General features: G+C 41.2%; 1 protein-coding gene across 1 annotated transcript; it reads left to right on the forward strand.

The window, feature by feature from the left end:
* The first annotated feature begins 48 nt into the window (after positions 1–48).
* On the forward strand, positions 49–23,821 carry CREBRF (CREB3 regulatory factor). The gene is made up of 9 exons (XM_035338389.1): positions 49–190; positions 7,508–7,685; positions 8,731–8,856; positions 9,479–10,556; positions 14,825–15,019; positions 16,786–16,975; positions 17,436–17,509; positions 17,647–17,769; positions 18,011–23,821. Exons 2-9 carry the CDS (start codon positions 7,677–7,679, stop codon positions 18,124–18,126), a joined length of 1,911 nt encoding a protein of 636 aa, XP_035194280.1. The 5' UTR covers positions 49–190; positions 7,508–7,676; the 3' UTR covers positions 18,127–23,821.
* Positions 23,822–24,555: the final 734 nt, after the last annotated feature.

The raw sequence follows: 24,555 nt of genomic DNA on the forward strand, positions 1-24,555 counted from the left end.
GGACGGGCGGGCGGTGTTCGGTCGGCTCCTCCTTCCCCCTCCCTCCCGCCCTCCTCACGTGAGGGGGGCGAGTCACGCGATTTCCGGGAACCCGTCAGGAAGGGACATAAACAAAACAAACCCGCAGCCGCATGGAGGGTCCGGCCCGCAGCGCGCGGGGCGGCGCCCCCTGCTGAGCCCCGGCCGCCCGGTGAGTGCGGGACGCGGGGGGACGGTGGCGCCGGGACGCGGCCTCGCCCAGCTCCGGGGGCGGCCCCGGCCGCCTGCTGCGCCCCGGGGAGGAGGCGGGAGGAGGGGGGGGATCCCTGTGGGAAGGGGCCCGGCGGGGAGGAGGAGGCCGTGAGGGGGCCGCGGGCACTGGGCAGGGCTAGGGCCGCCAGCACCCCTCCCCGAGTGCCGGGGCCGAGCGGCTGGGAGCGGAGCCGCAGCAGTCCCGCCGCCCCCTGGCTGCACAGCCGGGGGGGTGTGGCTGTGCCGCTGCTCCGGGCGGCGAGGGGCTGCCCGCGTCTCCCGGGTCGGGGCTGTGCCGCGGGAGGGGGCGGCGAGCTAGCGGCGTGCCCCCGGCAGCGGCAGCCCGTGGCGGTGCGGGGTGAGGGAGCCGCGGGACGGCGCCGGCCCCGCCGGGCGGAGCGGTGGCAGCGGGAGCGCTGTGAGGGGGCCGCGCTGCTGCCGAGCGGAGTCGTGCACCGGGACGCCGCCGCCCCGCCGCGCTGCCTCTTCTCGGGCTCCCCGCTTTCCACCTGTTGCAGCCGGGGGGGGCGGCTCTAACCCGCGGCGGGGGCCGGGCCCGCCCTGCTCACCCCCGGAGCTGTGTGGAGCCGCCCCGGCGGGCCGCGGAGCTGCACCGGCGGTCGGAGGCAGCCCGCGGGGACGGGGCTTTGCCGGTGGGAGTGGTGGGTGGGTGGATGGGTGCCAGCCGTCCCTAGTCTCCGGGAGGGCCGCAGGATGGGGGGCGGTCCCCGCAGGGCAGGGGGAGCCCCCGGCTCGCTGCCCGCCGGGCGTGGGGGGAGCTCGGGGCGCGGGGCCCGGTGCGGGCCGGGGGCGCTGCCCCGCGGCGCGGCGGAAGGGGGTTTGTTTACATGTCGCCTCAGCCAAGCTTGAAAGAGCCGCTGAGCGGCTGAGCGGCACGCGAGGGGGCCAATGGCAGCGCGCGGCGAGGAGACGCGAGCCAATGGGCGGGCGCGGAGGGCGGGGCGGGGCGGTGGTGGCAGGGCTAGGCTGCGCTCGGCGCTGCCCGGTGGGGCGGCCATGTTGGCGGGGAGGTGTGGTGGGCACGGGGCTGCCCCGAGCCCGGCGGGGGCGGCCTCTGGGGGCCGGGGCGGCCGCGGGGCGCCCGGTACCCGTCCCGTACCCATCCCGGGGCCCATCCACGGCTTTGGTTCCCCCCCCGTGCCCGTGCCGCCCGTCCCCGGTGCCGCTCGGTGCCCCGGCGCGGTGTGCCAGAGCTGCCGGGGCTGCAGAGGGGATGTAACGCCCGGCCGGGGCCGTGCCGCGCTCCGGTACAGGCGCGGGCGCTTTCGGAGGCGTCCCAGGGCTCCAGGCTGAGCGCTGCCAGCCGTCGGGATGCGGAGCTGCGAGACCGGCTGCTCTCTGCGCCGGCCGGGAGTCGCTTGTTGAAACCATCCCACACAAAACCCGCAAAACGCAATCAGTCCGACGGAGTTTTCAAATATTTAAAATGTTTTTAAAATTAGGCTGTTAGCCTTTGGCCCAAAGTCTCTTGGCCAAGTGGCTTCTTAGCATCCTTGTGGGGAAAGTTAATTATAATCGAGTGTGTGTTTACATACAGGGAATTGCAGAGGGGCAGGTGCTTAGAAGCTGAGTCAGTTTTCATTGTTGGCAACTTCAGCAAGGAATCAAACTTACATAAGGAAAATAGCTCGGTTGGTACTTCTACCAGGAAAGATTTCTCACAGAAATATCAGTGCTCAGCGGTAGTACTTCTTACGGGCATAAATAGCACGGGCAGCTCGGAGCCACGAGCTTTGTAGCCATGAGTTGACCTGAGCAAAAAAATAGTTGTGTGTTTGGTGCAGTGTTGCCTACTGCCAAGAGAAATCTGCCACAGAGGCATCAGGCCACTGAGCATCTTTGCCGTATTTTTCTAAGTAATGAAAATTCCAAGAAAGAATACCCAAAGTTTCTGTGCACAAATGCTTTGAAGTCTCTTCACAATTAATAGGAATTAATGGGGAATAAATAGAAGTTTCTGTCTGACTAATAACCTGATATGGCATGGTATAAATAAATGCATACGGGTTTAGATTCAGGTGACTTGCTTGTCCGTGTTAAGTGGTTTGTGAAATCTAACTAAATCATGTTTTGAAATACAAGTTTATGAAGGATATTTGGCGCTTCATAAGAAGTGCTTGAAAGTTGGTATTGTCTTGAAAATCAAGCCAGAAAATTTCTGGAAAACTGATGTTTAGATTTAAACCCTGCTATAATACTTTCTCTTTTTTATTATTACAAGAAAAACCATCTTCCTGATGATTTTGAACTCTTCCACTGTTTTTTAACTCTGAACTGATGGAGTTTTTGACTTTTTTCTGACTAACCTTCACTTACAAGTTCAGCAGTTGAAGGACAGTAGGGTCCTCTTCTTGGCTGGCTTTGAAGTGTGCCGTGCTGATAACCCCTTCCTAACAAAAGTCTAAGAAAACACAATTTTACAGTATGAAGTAGAAGTAGACTAGGTTGTACCATTCACTTCATCCTAAGATACATTTTTCCAGGCATTGGAGAAGTATTTTTTTTTCTTCAGGCTTGCAGTGTCAGGAAAAAAAAATAGAAACAACCATTGTGTAGGGAGGTAGAATATTTCTGGAGATGGTAATTTAAATTGTTTTCTAGCATTGCTTTTGTTCTCTGTCGTGGCTTTGATGGCACCCCATTTCAGGGGGGATTTCTGGCAATAAAAGCTAAAAAAAATAAAAAATTGAATGTTAGTCTTACTGCGAATTGTCTTGTGCAAACAACTCTCCTAACTCTACAGTGGTAATTTAATACAATTGATATTTTAACCATTAAAAGTTTTTTAAATTAATTGAAGTATATTAGTATAGTTCTAATAAGTTTAACATGCTACATTTCCTACTCTGGGCACTGAAATAATAATAAAACCTCAGTCTTTGCTCCAGAATGTACAGAAAAGCTCGTGCTTCTAATGGCAAAATACAATTCTGGGTGCAGTTATAAAATATGTAGCTGCACTGCTGTTGGTTTTGGTTTTTAAAGCACTTTTCTGCTTCTTGTATAGTGCTCAGTTAGTTGCATCTGCTTAGTTGCTTATGCAGCCATGCTGATGTGGAACAGCCCTCCAAAGTTAGCTACTGGGAACTGATGTAAAAGGGAATGGTAGTTCAGAGGAAAATACGCTACTGTGTTCCTTCTGGAGTTTTATCCGCTCTTTGCCTGAGGTGCTGCATGTGTGGTTGGAGCCCAGAGGTGGTCTTTGGTGGTATCGCTTCCAGATCCTGACGTCTGCTCTCAGCAAGTAGGATTGAAGAATAAAATTATAGGGAAGGTCAGCAGAGGAAAGGGAACGATGACAGCGAAGTAGCAGTTTCTGTCCCCTGAAGGGAAGAGGCTTAAAAGAAGTGAAACAATCTTTGTGTCTTCGGTTCACTCTGTCGAACCTAGGATCTGGATGCCATAGGCAGCTGGTGTTTGCTCTCAGGATGGAGAAGGCAAAACGTATAATGTCTGAGGTGCTTAACACAAAAACCTCACTGAGAAGGTAGAGGAACTTCGGGTGAGCAGGGGAACAATGCTATAGTGGGTGGAAGCAGAGGAAGAAGACCTTTTACAGGACTATCTTCATTCACCCGCTACTAAATAAATAAATAGACAAAAGCAAGGAAAGAAAACTGAGTGACTTTATGTTGGGGGAGAAAAGTAAAAGGTTGTTTTTTCGTTTTGTTTTGTTTTTAAGTCTGGTTAACAATTGAAGATTAATGTAGAAGGAAGAAAAAACACCAACAGAATGTTACACTGAGAAACAAAACTAAGAAAAATACGTTCTGTGCCTGAAGACTGCACTGAACAGAGTTATGTTCTGTAATAGGAAACAAATTGGCACAAACCGTGGAAGGAAAAAAAATTAAGAGAAGCGTAGGAGTGCTTATTGCACCTCTAACTGTACTGCTTTATAAAACATCCAGATACAGCAACCAGCACGCGGTACAGAAAGGTTCTTTTAAAGCATGTGGCATCGGTCTTGCGCCTTCTCTGAAAACGAGTGTAGCTTTTTGAATGTTTTACCCTGGCTTTGGAGGCTTAGTATTGACAGGCTCCCCTGACATGCTTTCATTATTACTGTTTGCATCAAAAATGTGACTTTGAGAAACCGTGCTGTACGATGCACAGTCACCGCCATGAAAAGCGTAATTGTGCACCTAACGTGCCTGTAAGGAGCGTTGGGCTGCTGTGATAATAGGCACTGTGCGGTCCGTAAAATGGTACGGCTGTGCTCCGCGTGCTTTTCGAATTGTACAAAATACATCTGAATGCAGACAGAAATAGCAACTTCAGTTAGAACTGCAGCACAAACGATTCGTACAGGTGACTGGGGAAGACTTTCAGACTTGTCAGGCTGTAAACTGGCAGAGTAGGTTTTTCTCTCGTAGGGGCTTCTTTGGAGGTGATGTATTGTTGCAGAAGGGTTTTTACTCGTCTGGGGAAATGGCACATGCATGGTAAGTGCCATCTGTCTCCTTAATGCTGCATGTTTTGAGTTTAGGTCCTGCTATCTGCCAGTTCAAATGCGCTGCTCCATCAGTAATGTCCTGTAATGAGCCTGCCATTAGGGTGTTTGAAGTTCAGGCTTCCCGGGTGCCTTGGGATGCTATTACACTATTACTGATGCGCATTTTCAATCAGTGAGTAAACATGCAGAGGGTTTTTGGTAGGATTTTGCCTTAGATTAAGGAATTGTTAACTCTTACAACGCAGTTTTTGGTTACTTTTATCCAAACATCAACGGTGTGTGTATGTATGCCATAAACGTATATATGTACCCCAAATTCTTCAACGTTCAATGAATGTCATCGCTCTCAGATGTCTCGCCCAAGTTGGTGAGCGACCTTTTTCTCAGGGGCAGGGGTGCAGCTCCACGCCGACATGACTCAATCTGCAGCCACAGAACCAGCTCAGGGGCTGGTTCCTTAATCACCGTGATCTGATTTCACTGCGGGCTGCTGCCAAAAGGAGCGGTGGCACCCTGCCCAGCGCCCCGGGCGCCGTATTCCACCTGCGGTTAAGCCGCTGTGAGGCAACTGAGGGATTTCACCTGTGGATCCCTGCGTCTGGGAGAGGTTAATGTAAGGCATTAATGGAAATTGTCCTGAAGTAGAAATTCCTGCTGTGTCTATTTTTAGTAATTCTTATATTGCCGTTCTTGAGCTCTGCCACAGATCTTTCACTTCATTCAAATCTGTGTCCATTGCAGATAGTGCAACAGCTGTGCTCTTCTGTTCAAACTCAGCCTTGAGCTGAGACTGTCCCTGATGATACATTCTGTAAAAATTGGGCTTCAACTAAAGTCTACAAAGTTTCCTTTGCAGGCAGTTCAGGGTTTACATCTAAGTTTCCATATGTGTATTTGACTAGGGTCTGATTTTGGGGTGGTCCTCTGTGGAGCCAGGAGTTGGACTTGATCCTTGTATTCCCCTTCCAACTCAGGACGTTCTACGTCCGGTGTGTTCTGACAGAAACATAAGGATGAACTAACTGGTAAAGAAGAAGCAAACTGCTTGTGTTCCCCTTTATACCGTGCAGTGGCAGAACTTCCATGTGAATGCAGATGCTGCGGGTGGCGTCCTGGTGCTGACACCAGGAAGTATTAATCTGCTATGCCAGTGAAAAAGACATCTCCTTCTGCAACTCTACAGAAAGAAAGACAACACTAATGCTTAGACTGATACTAAAGATGGTATCTTTCTCACCTCTTCCATTTTGTGTGAACATTGTTTATTTGTTTTTTAAAAACCAGGCCCTTTCTAAAGCATTAGGCAAGGCCAAAAAGTGAATTTGTCATCCATGCCAAACTTACCGGCTTAGGAACGACCAGCTCTGTTGCTGTGTTGTCTTCCCTGTGTGAAGGAAGACGGGTTGTTTAGGCATGTTGCCCTGGGACTCAGACTTAGCTTTTAAATGTCACTTTCAGATAAGTAAAAGGAGTTCCCTGGAAGTTTTAGAGCGGAAGGAAAATCTTCTCAGAAGGCGCTGGCTCTTACTTGACGCAGGACCCTACAAGGGAACGGCTGGGGTTGGCAGCGGTCGCGTGGTTTTATTGAGAACTGCAATTTGTGCATGACTGGACTTGCAGCTTTTGTTTTCTTCTTTATACTCCAGCTGATGTTTGAGAAGCAGTATGTTTTGATGACTGAAGAATTCTTTGAACAATGTCTGTTTTTACCTCAGTTTGACAACATATATGCTAAATTTAACAAACTAGCTGAGAGAGTATGTGAAAGCAGGAATAATCTGCTGTCATGTGCTGGTGGGAGGAGGCTCCTGAGTGTAGGAGAACACTTCAACTTCGCTGTGTGCTTTTCAAAGCAAGAGAATAAACACTCCGAGCAGATTGCACCAAACTGCCTTAGGAGCAACACCGAGTGAAGAATTCTGGTCAGAGAAACAAATGTATTTTCACTGATAATGCTGAAAAACTGTGTGATGCTTCAGGTTCTGGATTGTGCCTCTCTAACAGCGTTTTCTTCTAAAAGAGACATTCTGCATAGGGGTAGGGATGTCCCGGGAAAGCTAGACAATAAGAAAGCAGCCTCCCTGAAGGCAGCTACATTAGATACTAAGGCCTGATAGTATGGATTTTTTTATTTTATTTTAATTAGGTTTAATTTAATATATATATATATATATATGTGCATATATATATAATTCCTGTTCCTTAGTTGTTCTGTTGGGCAAGTCTGTGTCTTCCCTTCCTATACTTCCGGACAGTGAGCGTACCTGCTGTAATCCCTCTACCACTAGATGCTGCTATATGAGTGATTGATATAATCTTATCTGAAGCTGAATGGATTCAACTCCTAAGGAAAGGAGGAGATATTCCTAAAACAGTAGTACTGTCTATTTGGAAACTAGTATTTTGGGACATTTGTCTGAAACATTTTTAGAATTCATTGGCTCTGTTATATTAGTCATAAAGGTTTTTTCTTTTCGTGTGCCCAGCGGTATGCTAGTTATTGTTCCAATTAGGCAGGCTTTTCTTTTCATATGGCTGTGGAGTGCACAGTTTAGGTAGTGAGGAAAAAGGCAACAAAATGTAACTCAGCCAAAAAGGTTTTCACAGGAGCTCTGTTCTGTAGCATCAGTGGCTTTTCATTTGGAGAAAACTGACGGGAAGAAATTTGCTGTACATTCTAGCATGAGGAATAATCACTTTTCAGGGAGAAATTTTGTCTTTAGTTTGCTTTGGCTGTTTTTTAAGCACTGTTGTTTTTGGTGACAGAATACTTACCTCCTTGGTATTTATTCTACACAGAGATCTACAAACAGAAAAGCTCCGTAAGGGTGAACTGAAGTTATCCTAAGGAAAAAAATCATTGCATGGATTGTGTGAACTCACTGAGACTGAAGTAAAGCTGGAAAGGAATCTAAAAGTGAATAAAAGAAGAAGTTTGGAATTGGATTTGGGTAATCTGGGCTTGGAAATGCCTCAGGTAAGTCTGAAATGTAACGGTTGCATTTGCTTCTGCAAATAATTTTGCTTCTTTGTTTAAAAAATGGAAAAATGTAAGAGCAAATTTGTCTGGCATCAGCAGGAGGAACTTAGAAGAGACTAAATGGTATATATTTTCAGGGTCCTGGTAGACTTGAATCAGCGGAAAGAATTTAAAAGAGACTGAATGGTTTATGTTTTTTAGGACCCTGGTGGTATCTGTGGTGGGAGCTGTATTTCTGCTCTTGGTACTGTATTTGTTCACACAGCAAGAATCAGCAAAGTCTTCTTGATGAGGGTGAATGCCTGGAGAGCAGCCTTTTATTACTGCGGTGATTCACACATCAGCACACTGAGTGACTTTCAGCAGTAGTGTTTCTCCCTTCCCAACCCTCAAGGCGAGTTTGTCTAGAAGAGAAATAGAGGTCTGGCATTAAATGTTGCAGAAGGCTGTGCTGCCTTTTGCCTGCATGCCTAGTCATCCTGCATAATGTTTTATTTTTTTGCAAAGTTCTGGTTTGTTCTTGAGAGAGATAATACTCTTGATTTCGTTATAATAATTTTTGCTATTGTTACAATCTCAGAAGTTTTACAGGTTCTAATGGTTCTAAAAACAGCTAGTGCTGCTTTTGGTACAAAATGGTGTGTACTAGGGTGAAGGCCCTGCAGGCATGTAGTCCTCTTGATATTCCTGGATCTTGCCAGTAACTCACTCTGCTCTTCTACAAATGCCTAATGTATCCCTGAACTTGGCAAACATGTGAGAATTTCAAACCAACCAAATAGAATGAATGAGCAATGCTTTTGCAGCCATATGGTGAATACAAACGTGTCCTTTGATTAAGAGCTGTGTGTTGTTAGCTGCTCTGAAAGCATTCCCTCACTCTGAGAAATGACGTACTTATCTGTAGGTAAAAACCTTCTAGATGCAAGTATAACACAAGTTCAGAGACTTGGATGAAATGACAACTCTCTTATATTTTATTGAAGTAAATAATATGCTTTTTTGTAGCACGCTTCAATATTCAGTATCAATTTTGTTGTAGCCCAGTGTGAGTGGAATGGACCCTCCTTTTGGGGACGCCTTTCGGAGCCATGTGTTTTCAGAGCAGACTCTGATGAGCACAGATCTCTTGGCAAGCAGTTCAGATCCAGACTTCATGTATGAACTGGTAGGTCATCTTTCTGTGTGCGTGCATGCATCCCGCTCCTTGACTAACACCCTGAGTTCATGTAGTAATAAAGGTGTATTTGTTCAAGAACGCTGGAGGATTATTCGTTACCGCTTGCCACTGCCTAGGGAAGAGCCTAACTGCTTGGCCAGCAAATGTAATGCTTCTTCAGTAGACGCTTGTTACAGCTGGCCATCAGGAGAGGCTTGATATACAAGTCTCATGTGGAGCTGTGTTGGTGTTTACGTCTTTGTGCTTCAGACTCTTCCTTACAAACCATCTTTTGTGCAAGAGCAGCTATATGCTACTTCACCCAAGCTGTGAATGCAAGGGAAGCAAAATACAAGTTGTCTCATGAGCTGTTGACAGTAGCATTCATGATTTTTTCCTGTGTCAGAGGAGAAAGGTAGTTCACTGTTAACTGATCGGCCTAGAAGGAGGTTTTCCAGGGGCTGGTAAACTTAAGCGCTTTCTGTAAATCAAAGTTTGACCTAGGTTAATGGAAACTAGAACATGTTGCCTGTGATTCACCATATGAATTTAAGTAGATGACAGATGTGATTTGATACCTTTTTTGTTTTTTGTTTTTTAACTCCGTTTTAACATGTCTTACAATGCACAGGACAGAGAAATGGACTACCATCAAAGCTCCAGAGACAACCTGCTTTCAATGGAGGACTGCAAAGACCTTGAGAACTTCGAGTCTTTTACGGACATCCTGGACAAAGAAGTTGCTCTCACCTCCAAGTGGGAGCAGTGGGACACGTACTGTGAAGACTTAACTAAGTACACTAAACTAACCAGCTGTGACATCTGGGGAACAAAAGAGGTGGATTATCTGGGCCTTGATGACTTTTCAAGCCCATACCAAGATGAAGAGGTGATAAGCAAAACACCGACGCTGGCTCAGCTTAACAGCGAGGACTCCCAACCTGTTTCAGACTCACTCTATTACCCTGATTCGCTCTTTAGTGTAAAACAAAACTCTTTAAATTCTCTGTTACCTGGCAAAAAAATTGCAAGTAGAGCAGCAGCCCCGGTCTGTTCCTCCAAGAACGTTCAGGCTGAGGCACCTCTATCGGACTATGTTCAGAAGGCAAGCAAGCCTGCAACTCAGCCTGCTTCCAGTACACAAATCACGGTGAAGACCAATGTGTACAATAATGAAAAGGTGAACATTCATGTTGAATGTAAAGACTATGTTAAAAAGGCAAAAGTAAAGATCAATCCTTTACCACAGAGCAGACCAGTGGTGAGCCAAACACATGCAGATGCAGCAAAAGAAAACACCTGTTACTGTGGTGCCGTAGCAAAGAGACAAGAAAGGAAAGAGTCCCCACATAGTCACAGTACACCTCCTGTTTTGCCTTTTAAAGAGACTCAAGAACTGCTCCTCAGTCCACCCCAGGAAACCACAGGACTAATTGTGGGGGAGAGCAGTCTGTCTGCCAGCACATCGGTGTCGGATTCTTCACAGAAGAAAGAAGAGCATAACTATTCTCTTTTTGTAACGGACAGTCTGGGTGAGCAGTCAGCCAAAGGAGACCCTGAAGAAGATGAGGAGGATGAGGAAGATATTGAAGATGAGGACCACGATGAAGGATTTGGCAGTGAGCATGAGCTCTCTGAAAATGACGATGAGGAAGAAGATTATGAGGATGATAAAGACGATGACATCAGCGATACTTTCTCAGAACCAGGTACCTGCAATGTTGGGGCTTATTAACATTAAGGTTAATGGATTTGTCTGCCAGGAGAGAAAGAATGCTTTAGAATGCTTTCTAATTACAGATGAACAGCACTGGTCTTAAATTCTGAACATTCATCCCTGACTTGCTAAGTGCTATTCAAAATGTAATTAATGAAAACTGTACAAGGACTGTGTTTTCCCTGTTCTGGGGAAAAAAAGGATAAATGGTGGTCATATTTCAAAAGTGCTAATAGACAATAGAGGAAAGCAAGCGTGGAGCCTGAGGTCATAGAGCAACTACATGCAATTGATATCTCCCCTTTTGTGGATTAATGAATGATAGGATGTGCAGAGCTTTCTAGGGCTGTGCTCTGAATTTATCCAGAGTTGTACCTCTTGATAGCTGGTATGAAATTGTAGCCCAAGTGAAACCATTTCATAATTACTTAAGTGCTACTGTAGGTATATTTTTCCATAGAATCCACATAATACCTACCACTGAAACTAATAGAACTATTTCTTGGTGGTTTTCAACGGTTACACTTAGTGGGTCTGCAAGTAGAAATGGAGCATTAACAACAAAAATAAGAACCAACCTTCATCCAGAAGGTAACAGAGTGGTAAGATTCTGTAAAAAGAAAATCTACAGGGACAGGACTGTAACCAAGTATTAGGTTAATTGTAGCGAGTATTATAGTATTCATGGTTTATAAGTGCTTTGTAGTAGAGTATAAGAATTAAGGTGTTCAGACATATGGCAGTATGTAGCTCTGGGAGAGAAGAAAACCAGCTGAAGTTCTCCCCTTTTAAAAACAGCAGCTTCTATAAAACATGCTGTTGTTTGTCATACTGAACTCTGAGATTAAATTATTTTCTAAGTAGATTTCCTGAGCTGGAATTAAACTTGTTAAGCACTGTGCCCTTTATGTTACTTTTTCATGTGCATAACACATTTTTATTAGCATTTTAAAATCGCTTCCTCCCATCTTCTGAATTGAACTCCCTTTACTTCCCGAGGCTTTCAGTAGCTATTAAAGCTCTGTAATGACTGCTGTACTACACAGCGCTTTGCAGCCCACAGAGGTATGTTGCACAGAAAGCCTGGTTATCTTGAAAAAGAGATGTTGTATTAAAATGCTGGGACTTCAGTTGGTGGAATTACATTAACTGCTTGTTGTTTGTTCAGATTTTGCTGACAAGCTCTCACCTTCTAAATGCAGCTATATGGTGCAGCGTAGGAACTGAGGAAATGGGCTTCTGCAAGCTTGCTACAGGTCAATGAAGCCATTCACCTCCAGTACAGTGATATTAAAAAACAGTATCAACACGTATTTTTTAATATATAAGGAGATCATATCTCTGGGTATTTCAGTTCTGTCACTCATACTTTGTGTTGCCTTTTTTTGAAAAACAAAACAAAACTTTACAGTAAAGGTAAATTCTATGGAAAAGGCTTCTAAATGAACTTAACCTTCCAGAGTTTCCATGAAACCAAAATCTGTTCATAAAAAAAGTGAAGATAGGACAAAAACTTTGTATTTGCTGACCCTCTAATACTTTACATACAGTTTGCTTTTGTTTATTCTTCTTCACGTGTGTTTTGGGAACGTGTGATATGCTTTCTTAAAGCATTGGAGTCAGTGTTGTCTGAGGAAGTACTTAGCCGTAGTGATCTTCAGGGACTTGGGAATATAACTGAAAATGTGACTGGCTTTCACCAATGCTTTTATTGTAACCAGAATACAGATTTAGCAATTTTGGTCTCCTATAAAGCTTATTTATTATGGGAATTAGGAGCCCAGATCTGTTCCAGCACTTTTTTTTTTCTTTTTCTTTTTTTTTTTTGCCATTTCTAGTGTATTTTATCTATCTCATTTACTAGAAATATTTGTAAATGACTGCTTTGCTATCAAGTAGTGAAGACATTCCAGAAAGGAAAGATGCAACAATTGATTCAGTGTTCAGTAGTACCGGAGAAGAGAGAACTAAAGGGAAAAGTACATGTAGAGACACAGAGGTTGTTTAAAGTTGCATTGCCTGTTTGAGCACCTGTACCATCAGCTGGAGGAAGAGGGCTCCATAAGTGGTTTTACAGAAGTCATTATGATTAAGTGGTTTCAGAGAAGGGTGTTCTTGGTTTTGTTTTGGTTGGGTTATTTTTGCTTTTAATCTTGTTAAATGCAGAAGTCATGTCTATGCTGTTCTCTGTCTTTCTTGGTTTAAATTACAGGATTTAAACTTAAAATTAGTAAGGGATGTGAGCAAAGACTTTTAGGAGTGACTTGATAGGGACTTGAAAAGTAAATACAAGAACCTTTACAGATTGCTTAAAAGCTCGACAATGAAAGTGAGACTGCTGTATGATATTTGCTAGGAGGAGAATTCAGTGAAGTTTAATACAATACAGAAAAGCTAAACGCATCTTTCGCACTGCTGTACGTTGCAGACTACGTTAGGACATTGTTCTATTCTACATAACTCTAAAATGATGGCAGGCCAACGTTAGACTCGCAAGGCAGGATGCATTAAGTCAACATAATTTAGATTGCCAGCTTAATTATGGTTTAAATAAGCAAACAGGAAGTCTTGTTTTTAACCTTGTTTTACATTTGTACACATCAGCTATTAAAGAAATTTGTTTTCATTGGTTGGCTTAATTCCTTCTTATCATGAAGATAGGCTGAATTTATACCTATCTGTATAATGAGTTACATAACTTGACGTGATTTTAAAGTGGAAAGTAAGGTGCATTTTCTTTAAAGAGTATTTTGGTATTTATGTCAAACAGCATTTGGGTCAAAGGAAAGTATAATTAAAAATATCTATGGTATTTGAAACTATATTTAATGTAATTTGCCATAATCACTTTGTCTATATAAGAAAAAACGTGTTCTTTAAAGCATGCTTCATTTGATTTTTCCTTTAAAATACTGTCCTTTTAATAAACCAAAGAACCAAAGTAAACGAGTTGATGGCATGATTAGAAACAGAACTTAAGAACTTTAGAACTTTACATCCCTCCGTGTATCTAACTTTTATTCATACATTGGGTTATGAGATGAGAGTCAGACCAAAACAAGAAAGTTTGGTTTTTGTCTTTCAAATGTTTTTTCAAGTGAAAACAGATTAATTGAATGGACTGTTTTAAAATAAAGAAGGCGTTCTTTGTGCTGTTGTTAAAAGATGATGCAGAGCTCAAGCATATGGGCCCAAGGCTTTGTAAGCTTACAGTCCGGTCAGTGGTTGGGTTTTCTCTAAGCTTTGTTGGTGTATAAGGTGTTTTGAAATCTACTCTTTTTTAATTAAATATGAAGTGTGATACAGCATTTTAGTCCAAAGGTGATGCAGTATTTTTTAACCTTAGTACAACTTTTATTTATTTTCTAAAGCATATGTAGAATTTTAAAAATTGTATTTTGTGTTTACATAGTTAGAGTCTAAACATTTATGCAATGTGGATATGTCATTAATAACTTCCACGTACTTGAAGAACAGTTAATGTGGATATATCATTATAGTTTCCATGTACTTGAAGAACAGTTTGCTATATTAAGTGCATTGTAATACACCTCTAAACTATTTTGTAGCGTTACTGGGGATAATTTCTCTTGTACTTACTGAAGAGGCGAAGAAGAGATTGAACAGCTTGTGTCCAAACCCTTTCAATTCACTGTTCTTTTCTTACGGACTTTGGGTCATTGTCCTAGTAACAGAGCCCCATTCTTACAGTCTAATAGAGATGGATGGTTTGATTTATTTCCCAAAGGTACTTAAACTCAAGGTAGAGCAGTAATTTTGCTTTATTTATTAGGCTTTTGCTAATCCATCTTTGTTATTATCCACTTCTCTATCTATGTTTTTCGATTGAAGATTAATTAAAATGTGGAGGAGAGTTAGGATTATGTTCCTGCAGACTACTGGAGAAGGCTGTAAAAGTGGAGGGACGCTCTCCAACAGCTGTTGTCCATACTCCACAGAAGTGAGATTGTGGGGGAGAAGAGCAATAGAGCTTAAGGGGTCAAAGAACCAAAAGGAGCTTTCAGTGCATAAATAATTTGTCTCTATTCAGTTGATGAAGCACCATCACTAGCTCAGTGCCTATCCCTGGATTTAAAGCAAATACCCAGTAGTAGTTGAGGGTGAAAACCAAGTAGATTAGATAACATGAAACAAGCCATTGTCTCTCTTTTTGTGCTTACCTTGAACGTTCAGCCTGCAGTTAAAAGGCTAGAAATAGTCTTGTTAACATTATATAAACAATGCAATGCATTATTTTAGGGTATGAAAATGATTCTGTGGAGGATTTAAAAGAAATGACTGCAATATCCTCTCGAAAAAGAGGCAAGCGAAGATACTTCTGGGAGTACAGTGAGCAGCTAACAACATCGCAGCAAGAAAGGATGCTGAGGCCATCTGAGTGGAATCGAGATACGTTACCAAGTAACATGTATCAGAAGAATGGTCTCCATCATGGTAAGGATAGAGTCCTCGTTACAAGTGAATGGCTTTCATGTTGACACCGTCAATAGCCAAATTCCCGTATGTGAAATGGCAGAGAGCTGCATTTTGGCCATGGAAATAAATCCTTAAAAGACTGCAAGTCTGTTGCTTAATTAGCAGAGTTCTGTGCTGTGTCCAAGGAGGGCACAGTGAACGTACAGTAGTAACTTTCAGTGTGGTTTCTTCCAGAGGAAGATGGATGAATTGGGAATTGTAACTTCCAGTAGCTTTCAGTGGAAACCCCAAGAGCTCAGAATTTTCTTAGTGTGACACTGTAAACAGCAGCGGTAGGGCACGTGGCTGATACGTGCTCCTTGGAGCTGTTGGACAGTATCAGTCTTGCTTGTGTTCAAGTAAGCAGCAAGTGATCTGAGATGCAAAGTTCATGTTAACTACAATGTGAACTAAAGGACAGGCAGATGATAAGGTGTAACTGTCTCTTTCTGCTCTTCCTTATATGTTTCTCCAACCGGTGTGAAGGCAACACAGTGAAGCAGTTACTTTTCTGTGAATGAACTATTTCTTTAAAATGCCCTTTCTGAAACTTAGACCAATTGATTCAATAACTGTGTCTTTCATTCCCGTGACTTTTTGATTACTAACTTGCTGTACTTTAAACATGACTAACACCACTGAGATCAAACCACACAAGGAATAATGTTTGTTCTCTTGTCACAGGACCTCTTTGGTAGGCTGTTCCATTTGGTTGTGGTTTTGAAGGAACAAAATTAAACCAATTTCTCTGGCTCTAACATTAATATTTCTTTACAACTGAAAATTATCTTTAACGTTGCAGTTTATCTTCTGTTAAACAAAAAGATGTTTCTATTTTACTTACAGATAAATTCATTAATTATTTTTGAGGATTCAGTCTCACTAGACTCTGGTGGGAGCAAGTGCCCTTTAAGTCAGTGAGTTGTGTATGCAAGGGATTTATAGGATCAAACACTAGTTAACTTCCAGCAGCTACAGGATATTACACATGCAGGATTTTTGTATTACACATGTACCAAGGTCATCTGCTACCTCAGATGAATTGTCATCTCCCTGATCAATATTTCTGGAGCAGTTCTTGTCAGTTTTATTAACATTTTCATGTAAGTATCTGTACTAACTGACATTTAAGACATGTAGCAGTGGCAGAAAATCTCGAGGAATAAGGATTTTGTCTTGAATGTGCATTTCCACCATAAAAGTAGCTCTTAAATAGCTTCAAATACATCTAAAAAGGATCAGCTGAACTTTATGTGGGTTATTTAAGCTTGATATCAATGAAGATCGTGCTGGTACCAGGCCTCTCAAATCCTTCTTAACAGCGAGCTTTCAGAATAAGATTATTGAGGAATTTCATCAGCTTGAGTGTCGCAAGAGAATATGCTGGCTGAACACAGGAGTTAGCAAGTTACAGCTGGGGCAAAATGACTGGGTTTGAACTTGTGATGTACATTTTTCAGCACAGTTGTGTGCATACTGTCCATCACATCTAATACATTTCTAGCCCAGCCAGCAGTATTTGCTCTTATCTGATCTGGATATAATATGAATTGTACAGAGCAGTTTGTCTGGAAATGCTCTATTGTGAAAGGCCACAGAGATCACATGATGCCAGACCATTCTCTTGTAACAAACAAAGGAACTTAAACTGCACCAAAAATAATACATATTTAAGAATGTTTTCTCACAGGTTTGTGTACATATTGTGTCGCTTCCCAACCCAATTTTCTGCATATTCAAAACAGGAAAATATGCAGCAAAGAAGTCACGGAGGACTGATGTAGAAGACCTGACTCCCAATCCCAAAAAACTTCTACAGATCGGTAATGAACTGAGGAAACTGAATAAGGTGATCAGTGACCTGACGCCAGTCAGTGAACTTCCCTTAACTGCCAGACCACGGTCAAGAAAAGAAAAGAACAAACTGGCTTCCAGGTATATGTTTGCTCACGCTACTTGGATGAGTACATTTGCATTACTAGTGCTGTACAAGTACGCCTAATTTTGGACTCGAGATCCTGCTTCACTGTGGCAATCCCTGTTGATGGGTTTTTTACCTGTTAATCAAAAAGCAGGACAAGTGACTCTATGGAGATGTAGTTTGCCTGGTCCCTACTAGATAGGGACTAGATAGATAATGATATACTTCCACTGGAAGCTGTCTTAGCTGCAGTGCTAATGATCATTGCAGTTGTAAAACCTGCAAATGTGAAATGTAACCAAATACAGGTAGCAGTGTGCTTTCAGTGGAGGTGAGTGAGTAGATACATGATTTCGTTTGTCAAAGCTCTGGGAGCACTGGTTGATAAGTTGGTGTGGCTAAGTGAAACAGATGCTCTTAGTATTCTGGAACATTTGTTAAAATGTTCTAATTCTTCCACTCTTCTTACTATAGGGCTTGTAGACTAAAGAAGAAAGCCCAGTATGAAGCCAATAAAGTAAAACTCTGGGGTCTCAACACAGAATATGGTAAATACAACTCTTCACATGTTAGTTTTTCTTGTGTTCTTAAGGCAAGTCTGTGTTAACAGTGTGTGGACAAATAAGCATCTCTCTTGTTCCGGGGGGAACATGGTGTAAATCTAATCCCATTTTTTTCTTTGCAGATAATTTACTGTTTGTGATCAACTCCATTAAACAAGAAATCGTTAATCGAGTGCAGGTGCCTAAAGATGATAGAGGAGTCAACATGGAACAAAGATTGAACGTACTCATTAAAGATACACTTGGTAAGCAGTAAATCTAATGTATTTGAATATATGTGAAGAGACGTGTCATCTGCAGTATGTTAGATTGCAAACGATTTGTGGCAGAGAGAAAAGAAAGAAGCATTTCGTAATTACAGCTGTAACCAAGCCTTTTGCTTGGTTACTAAACAAAATGTTCTTTGGCTTTGTTACTTACAGGAACGTGCAAATAAGTGCAATTAATATTAACCTGACAGTCCATTTTACTACCCTCTGCTTTTAGGACTGCCTGTAGCTGGACAAACATCAGAATTTGTGAATCAAGTTTTAGAGAAGACTGCAGAAGGAGACCCAACGGGTGGCCTTGTAGGGTTACGAATACCGATGTCAAAAGTTTAAGACGTGATTTCACCTGTTCTCATCGGTCAGATTCTTCCTGTGTTGTCAAGTATTTCATTGTAAATTGCATTCTGGTCTGCATGTCAGTTTAGCATTATGTAAACACTTACAATTAGGTTTCATTGTTTTTAAATAACAATGTAGTAAACCAATCAGCATGATATAAAATGCTTAATAGCATTTTTGGAGCATAAACTAGATAGTTCTAAAGCTGCTTTAAGATTAAATACAGACTTGAGGATTCTTTTTAAAATTAAGTTATCTAGGACCAGACTTATCACTTTTATTTTAGAAGCAAAAACATGTTTTTGCTAGTAAAAATTTTTAGCATATGCCAGACACTGTGGCAGGTTTATGCTCCAAGCAAAATAAGAGGAAGCATTTTTTTTTGGTAAAGCTGTCACTTTAGGAGGTTTTTTTTGTTGTTCTTTTTTGTTCTTTTTTAATTTGTTTGTTTTGGAATAATTGGGTTTTCTTTGTTCTTAAAAAAAAAAAAACACAGTAAGGTTTCTTTGCAATCATTAACGTGTACGTAGCACACATGGCTTTAGAGCTAGTGTGCCATATAAGACTTTAATTTTCTAAGCTTAATATAGTATTTAAATGTCTGTGCAAGCAAGAGAAAAAAGTATATTCTTTGTGCCTTGTATTTTGGGGGGAGAGCTATCAGTATAAGCTGGTAAAGTTTTGTATGAAGAAAACCCTGAGGGGAGAAAACAAGATGTACAGATGGTGAGATTATAGGTTTTAATGTATTTGTTCCAGCTCTTAAAATTTTTGAATGTATATAGGAATATGTTGAAAATGTAGATATATGCCACAGAGTCTATGTATTGTATAAAAGATGGCTCTAGAAACTCAATTTCGGTACTTTGGCCGGAAGAAAACAAATACTTGCACATTAATGCGATTGTTTATTTTTGTACCAAAGACAAATGCAACTGATATGGCGAACTGCCAGTCTAAGTAAAGTTTTGCACAGCTTATATGATACTGTACTGAATGTAAAAAAAACAAATGAAAAAAAAAAAGAAAAAAAATTAAAGGTCAGGGTTAGGGATCTTACTGAACTGTGAATTTTTTTGTTTGGGTCCAATTATCTACAGAAGGAGCATTCATACATAACAATATTATTTTGCTGTTCTTGTAGTTCGCTTCCATGGTAGATAACTTGGTGGCCGTCTCGGAGTCTTTAAATCTTTTTTCTCTGCACTTACTGTAGGAGATTTTAATATATTTGGATTTTAGTAAGCTATTGGTAAAATAGTTTTCAACTTTGAGAATTTAAAAAGAAATATTTAGCTTGTTGTAGTATACTTCCAAACAACCAAAATAAAATTATTTTTATTGTAATGTGTATATATGTAAAGAGAAAAAAGAGCTACAAATACCTAATTCCTTAGTTGCCACTTTTCCAGTTTATGTATTATTATGCATGTGATGTTTCCAAGGATCAACACAGGCTTCAAACAAAACAAAACAAAAAAAAAAATTTATAGACTTTTATATTTTTGTACAGGTATTTCAAAACTAGCTTCTTCAAACTTATACGTGACTTATTCTTGTTAATTCAGTAGTTTCTATGATTGGGGAATATTAACACAGAGTTCTTATTTGCTCTTCTGCTAATAAGAGTTGGCTTTGTAGTCAGTGTTAACGTACAGATTAAAAGCTTTAGCCCTTGATGAAAGTCCTTTATCTCAAGGCAAGATCATTCTCTGGTTTCATGGACCCCCTTTTCCTCCCTGTTCTTTCTCTCCCTATTTAACGATGACAAAACACTGTTTACTGAAAATAGAAATACCAAATATTTTCAAATGTAGCTGCTGAAAAAAAATGCAAAAGTTCATGAAGGCTTTCTCCCCACTCCCTTTGGGGAATTTCTCCACTTCATTTCTAGTTTGTCTTTGTTTGTACTGTGATTCCTTTCTGTTTATACGTAGGTTATTTTTATATCAAAGCTTCTACTATAAAAAAAAAGTCTGAATTGGTAATAGTGCAGTAAGAGTCGCAGATGAAGGTGGCAATCCTGCCACATACTTATGATGAGCATGCACACGGCTGACTTTGTATCTAAGTATTTTAGAAGACTCAAAAGGGAGGAGGCCAAAATACCACTACTGAGCTGTACAGAAAGATTTTCCTTCACAAGACTGAACAAATACCCAGGGCAATTTAGGCAAAACTTTGTAAATCCACTTAAGATTTGCACAAATTGAGTGGACTTTGGGTGTCTTTGTTTCAGGTGTTTTTGTTGTTGCTCTTAGGGTGAGGTGAGAGTTGGCTGCTGCTTTACACAGTGGGTCAGATGCATTCCTATTATAAGCATTGCCAATGTACAGTTATTCCAGAGATGCATACTGCCCATTAAACCTCAACAAAGAATGTCTCTTGTGAAGTTAAGGCCGTGTCTGTACGAAGATTTAAATACTGTTGTTCCTTTCTGATGAGTAGTGTTAACACACTGCTCAGGTAGGAGAGGTCCTTTATGCTATTATCAAAACTGTGTAGACAAGGCAGCAGTTCTAAATATTAAGAGAGCAGTCTTGCAATCAGGTAAAAACTTTTATGACAAATTAAACTGACAAGGTATTAAAAAGTCCCTTTTTTACTGCTCAGGAATACTGGGCAAATATAACTTTATAGCTCTTTATTTTTGTCTGAAAACCAGAATATGATTTTGGTCTAGCATTTCAAAGTAGACTTTGAATCTTTAGTGAATTCCATACCTTTGCATTTCAGTGTTTTCTATGTATTATTTTAAGTTAAAGCTTTTGAATAGTTGAGCTTTTTAATGTTGACACTTTATTTTGTACCTATTTATATGTATGTATATCTTAGAAAAGCACTTTGTTTAAAAAGGAAAAAAAAAAAAAGCGTTTTATATGATTCCTGCCACTTGCTGCTAACTCTGGGCTGGTCAGAATGCTGCAGCGATACTTGATATAAATAAAACCTGGCAGTAAAATGTAGAGTAAAGATAAGACCTTTTGCTGGTTTAACTTTATCATAAAGGTGACATAGGCAAGCTGTGCAGCTTTACATTTTAACCAGGGGACTCTGTGGCATTTAAACCGTCTAGAAATGGTTGTACTTTAATGCCAGTAACAATCTGCTTCCTCTAGTGTCATTAAAATATATACATTTAGTGTATACTTATCACAAAAAAAAAATCTTATAAGGGTATAAAAACCAACAAATGTACATGTTCTGTTTTTGGCAATTGTGGCATGCATTTTTGGGTGATCTTTAGAGAAGGCCATTTTCTAAAGATTTTCAGTGTTCATACATGGTATGTGGATCTTAATGAAGTCCTGGATTCTTTTTGTTTGTTTCTGAGTGTAGGCATTGTGAATATTCACTTTTAATCCTATATCCAAAAACAATTACATACTCTTGATTTAATACAAACAAAAGCTCTTCCTTTTTCTGATACACTGGATTCTCTAGAATTTGTTTCCATATTAAAAGCATGCTGTTATAACTGCTCTTGTTAAAATCTCGTTGGTCTGAACTTAGGTGCCACACTTTTTGAATTGATGGACTGCTTGTTCTACTGTACCATGTATGATTCTTGTCCTTTCCTACTTCCTTCATTACAGATTATGATGTGGCTTTATATTGTGCCTTACTTGTACATCTAGAACTAAATGTTTTTCATTCCCCTGAACACCTCAAACCTAACCCTTCCTAAAGTGAATCAGAACTATAAAAGAAGAGTTTGGATAGATCTATTTTAGTTTCTCTCAATAGCAGTCATTTTCTATTTATATGGAAGAACAGTTTTTGAATGGCCTTGCAAAATGTGGGGGTGCTTATGAAGGGCATTTTGAGCCCTAAACCCCTTTTTGCTAACACTTTATTTTAGGGTTTATTGAACACATCTACTGATATTTGGTGAGTTCTTTTCTTGGATGAGAGAGACTTATTACTAAAACTGTGTTTAGGTGTGGACTGGCTGGATTTTCTTACCATACCAGTTGAAATCATTGTGATTTAATGAAGTTGCATTGCTGCAAAGTTGATGTGAGAGTCAGGCTCAGCTGTGTTCAGTTCCTAATCCTTTATAGATAGCAGACTTTTTCCATACTTAGAAAAAGAAGGCTAGGAAAAAGTAAAAAAAAAAAAAAAAAAAAAAAAATCTGAAATGGATGAAGGGTCTTTTAACTAACCTAAAAGCAACCAGACGCTTCTGAAATACAGTGGTGTCATTTTTTATTTTATCTGAAAAAGATCCCATCCCTCCCCCCAAGTATTTATCTGGTATTTGCCTTCATTAATAAAACAGCTTCTTCACAAACTGTAAAGAATGGGTGTGCTTTTCTTTGACATAAATCATTTAAACATAGCTATTTTTTAAAGCTCTAAAAGGCTTTGTCAGGAGAATTTCAAAGGGTTGTATATAAGTTGCCTTTAACAGAAATAGCAAATGCAATTCTGTTCCTCAAACTCGCTTGCTAGTCTTCCTGAAATCCTGTTGAGGCATAACCCAATCATGTACCATGAATGTTAGAATCTGTATTGGCCTTGAGACCTGAATTTCAATAATGCATCTAATCATGATGATACTTTATTTTGAAGTTGGAAGCTTCAGTTGGAATCACCTAGTTAAGTGTGCTGCTAGATGTGGCTAGCATCCTGGCTTATTGACACAGCCTTGCGCAGAGCTGGTTTATTTTGTTTACCCCAGGGATTGTGTGAAGTACATTTCAAACAGTTGCTGCTTCAATGACTATTCTTCTTGTAACTGTATTAAGGGCATTAGTATGTTGAGAAAACACCACTCTTTAATATATCCCAATACAAATTGGGATTCTTAAATATCATTAATGAAAGATGGCACTTTTAGGCTCTAACTTCTTTGCAGTATACAAAAATATCTCTGTCTTTCTACAATTTACATTTCTCAATATGCCATGTTTTTCCCTCAGTGCTTTTAGCATGATAAGGTGCGTGTGCACACTGAGTTACAATCCTCAGCCTCCTAGACATTCATGAACTTCCATGAGAACAAATACTGACTATGCATTCACTGTCTTTCTAATGAATAGTGGAGCTGAATGTGGAATGAGAGCTATTTTAAGCCACACATATTTTTTTCATAAATAAAATAAAATTCCAGTCATTTTAGATAGCATCAGTGTTCTGAGTTGTTTTTCACAGATTTTTTTAAAGAATATTTGTTACGTGTCTGAATGTCAAAGTTGAGTTATCTAGCTACAGTATGGAAAACTGGACTGGATTTGGCACACTCCACCCTCTGAAACTCTTTTGATTAAGAACAGAACCTAGTAGTAGTATTTAATTTTACCCATTTTCTTACAATAATGGGTATTCATACATTCTTATTTGAATCTTCTATCCTGCCCAAAACATTGAAGTAAAATTTGTCATTGTTCAGTATTTGTGGTTCGGTGAATTCTGAGGCTGATGGCACGTGGTAGGTGATTGACAGGAAAAAAAAAAAAAGGCATTTTAAGCAAAACATGGCATCCTGTTCTGCCTAGATACTCTATAATCTACTTCCAACTGGAGCTCAGAAAAACTTAATGGAAGTCTTGTCTCTGTTAGAGAAAAATTTACCTTGTTAACAGCATGATTTGTTAAGAGTTGCAATGTTTAATGTTGGTTAATAGTTGTGCAGTTTTTCTTTTTCTTTTCTTTGAAAAGAGGCACAATTAAACTATTGACTTTGTTTACTCTGTCACCCTTGATCCCTAGCACTTCTATTCAGATACAAATTCATCAATGTATGCAACATCCTTTGTAATTTAAAATAAAAATTGTGGAGGAAATACTGTCTCAATTCATTGTGTGTGTGGAGTGATAGCGAAGGGTGTGTGCGCTCCCCCAGCACTGTGGTATGGGGCATACCTTTTCTTACAGTTACTATTATTTTTGATTGGGTTTCCTCACGAAAAATGCTGTCTTAACGCTAGCATGGCCTTGAAGCGCTCCCTTGGTAGAACAGGTACAGTAACACGCTGTGATGGAGGAAATGCCCTAAGTACCCCAGTATTGACAACATTCCTGTGGGAGGGATTATAACAAGGTACCTCGCTCTCTGGTCAGCGCTCGTCCGACGGCTGCCTTGCGATGCCTTGCGTAGCTGCTGGGTCACAGCCAGGAGAAGCTGGACCACGAGGCCACCTGGCACTTCAGTGGCGTTCTGGAATGCCCTTGAAGGTGGTCTCTGTCTTCCAACAGCAGCTCGCTTTGTCCAAATCTGCTTTCTTTCACAGCATCCTCTGCAGGCAGGGGGGGAAGACCATCAGGAGCCTGTGGGGAAAAACAGCAAGAGGGTCACTGCACTGCCTCCCGTTCCATGCAGGGACACAGTTCTCTGACACCAGCCCCTCTGCACCTCACAGACCTTATAACTCCAGCCCCCCGGGGGCGCCGGGCGTCCAACAGCAGCTCGCTTTGTCC

The sequence above is a fragment of the Oxyura jamaicensis genome, chromosome 13, assembly GCF_011077185.1.
Source record: "Oxyura jamaicensis isolate SHBP4307 breed ruddy duck chromosome 13, BPBGC_Ojam_1.0, whole genome shotgun sequence".
Classification (NCBI taxonomy): Eukaryota; Metazoa; Chordata; class Aves; order Anseriformes; family Anatidae; genus Oxyura; species Oxyura jamaicensis.

Excerpts from the sequence above, each read along its gene's own strand:
- CREBRF (XM_035338389.1), top strand. Across the intron at positions 8,857-9,478 it reads CAGACTTCATGTATGAACTG|GACAGAGAAATGGACTACCA; the intron begins GTAGGTCATCTT and ends TACAATGCACAG. Across the intron at positions 17,510-17,646 it reads GGGTCTCAACACAGAATATG|ATAATTTACTGTTTGTGATC; the intron begins GTAAATACAACT and ends TTTTCTTTGCAG.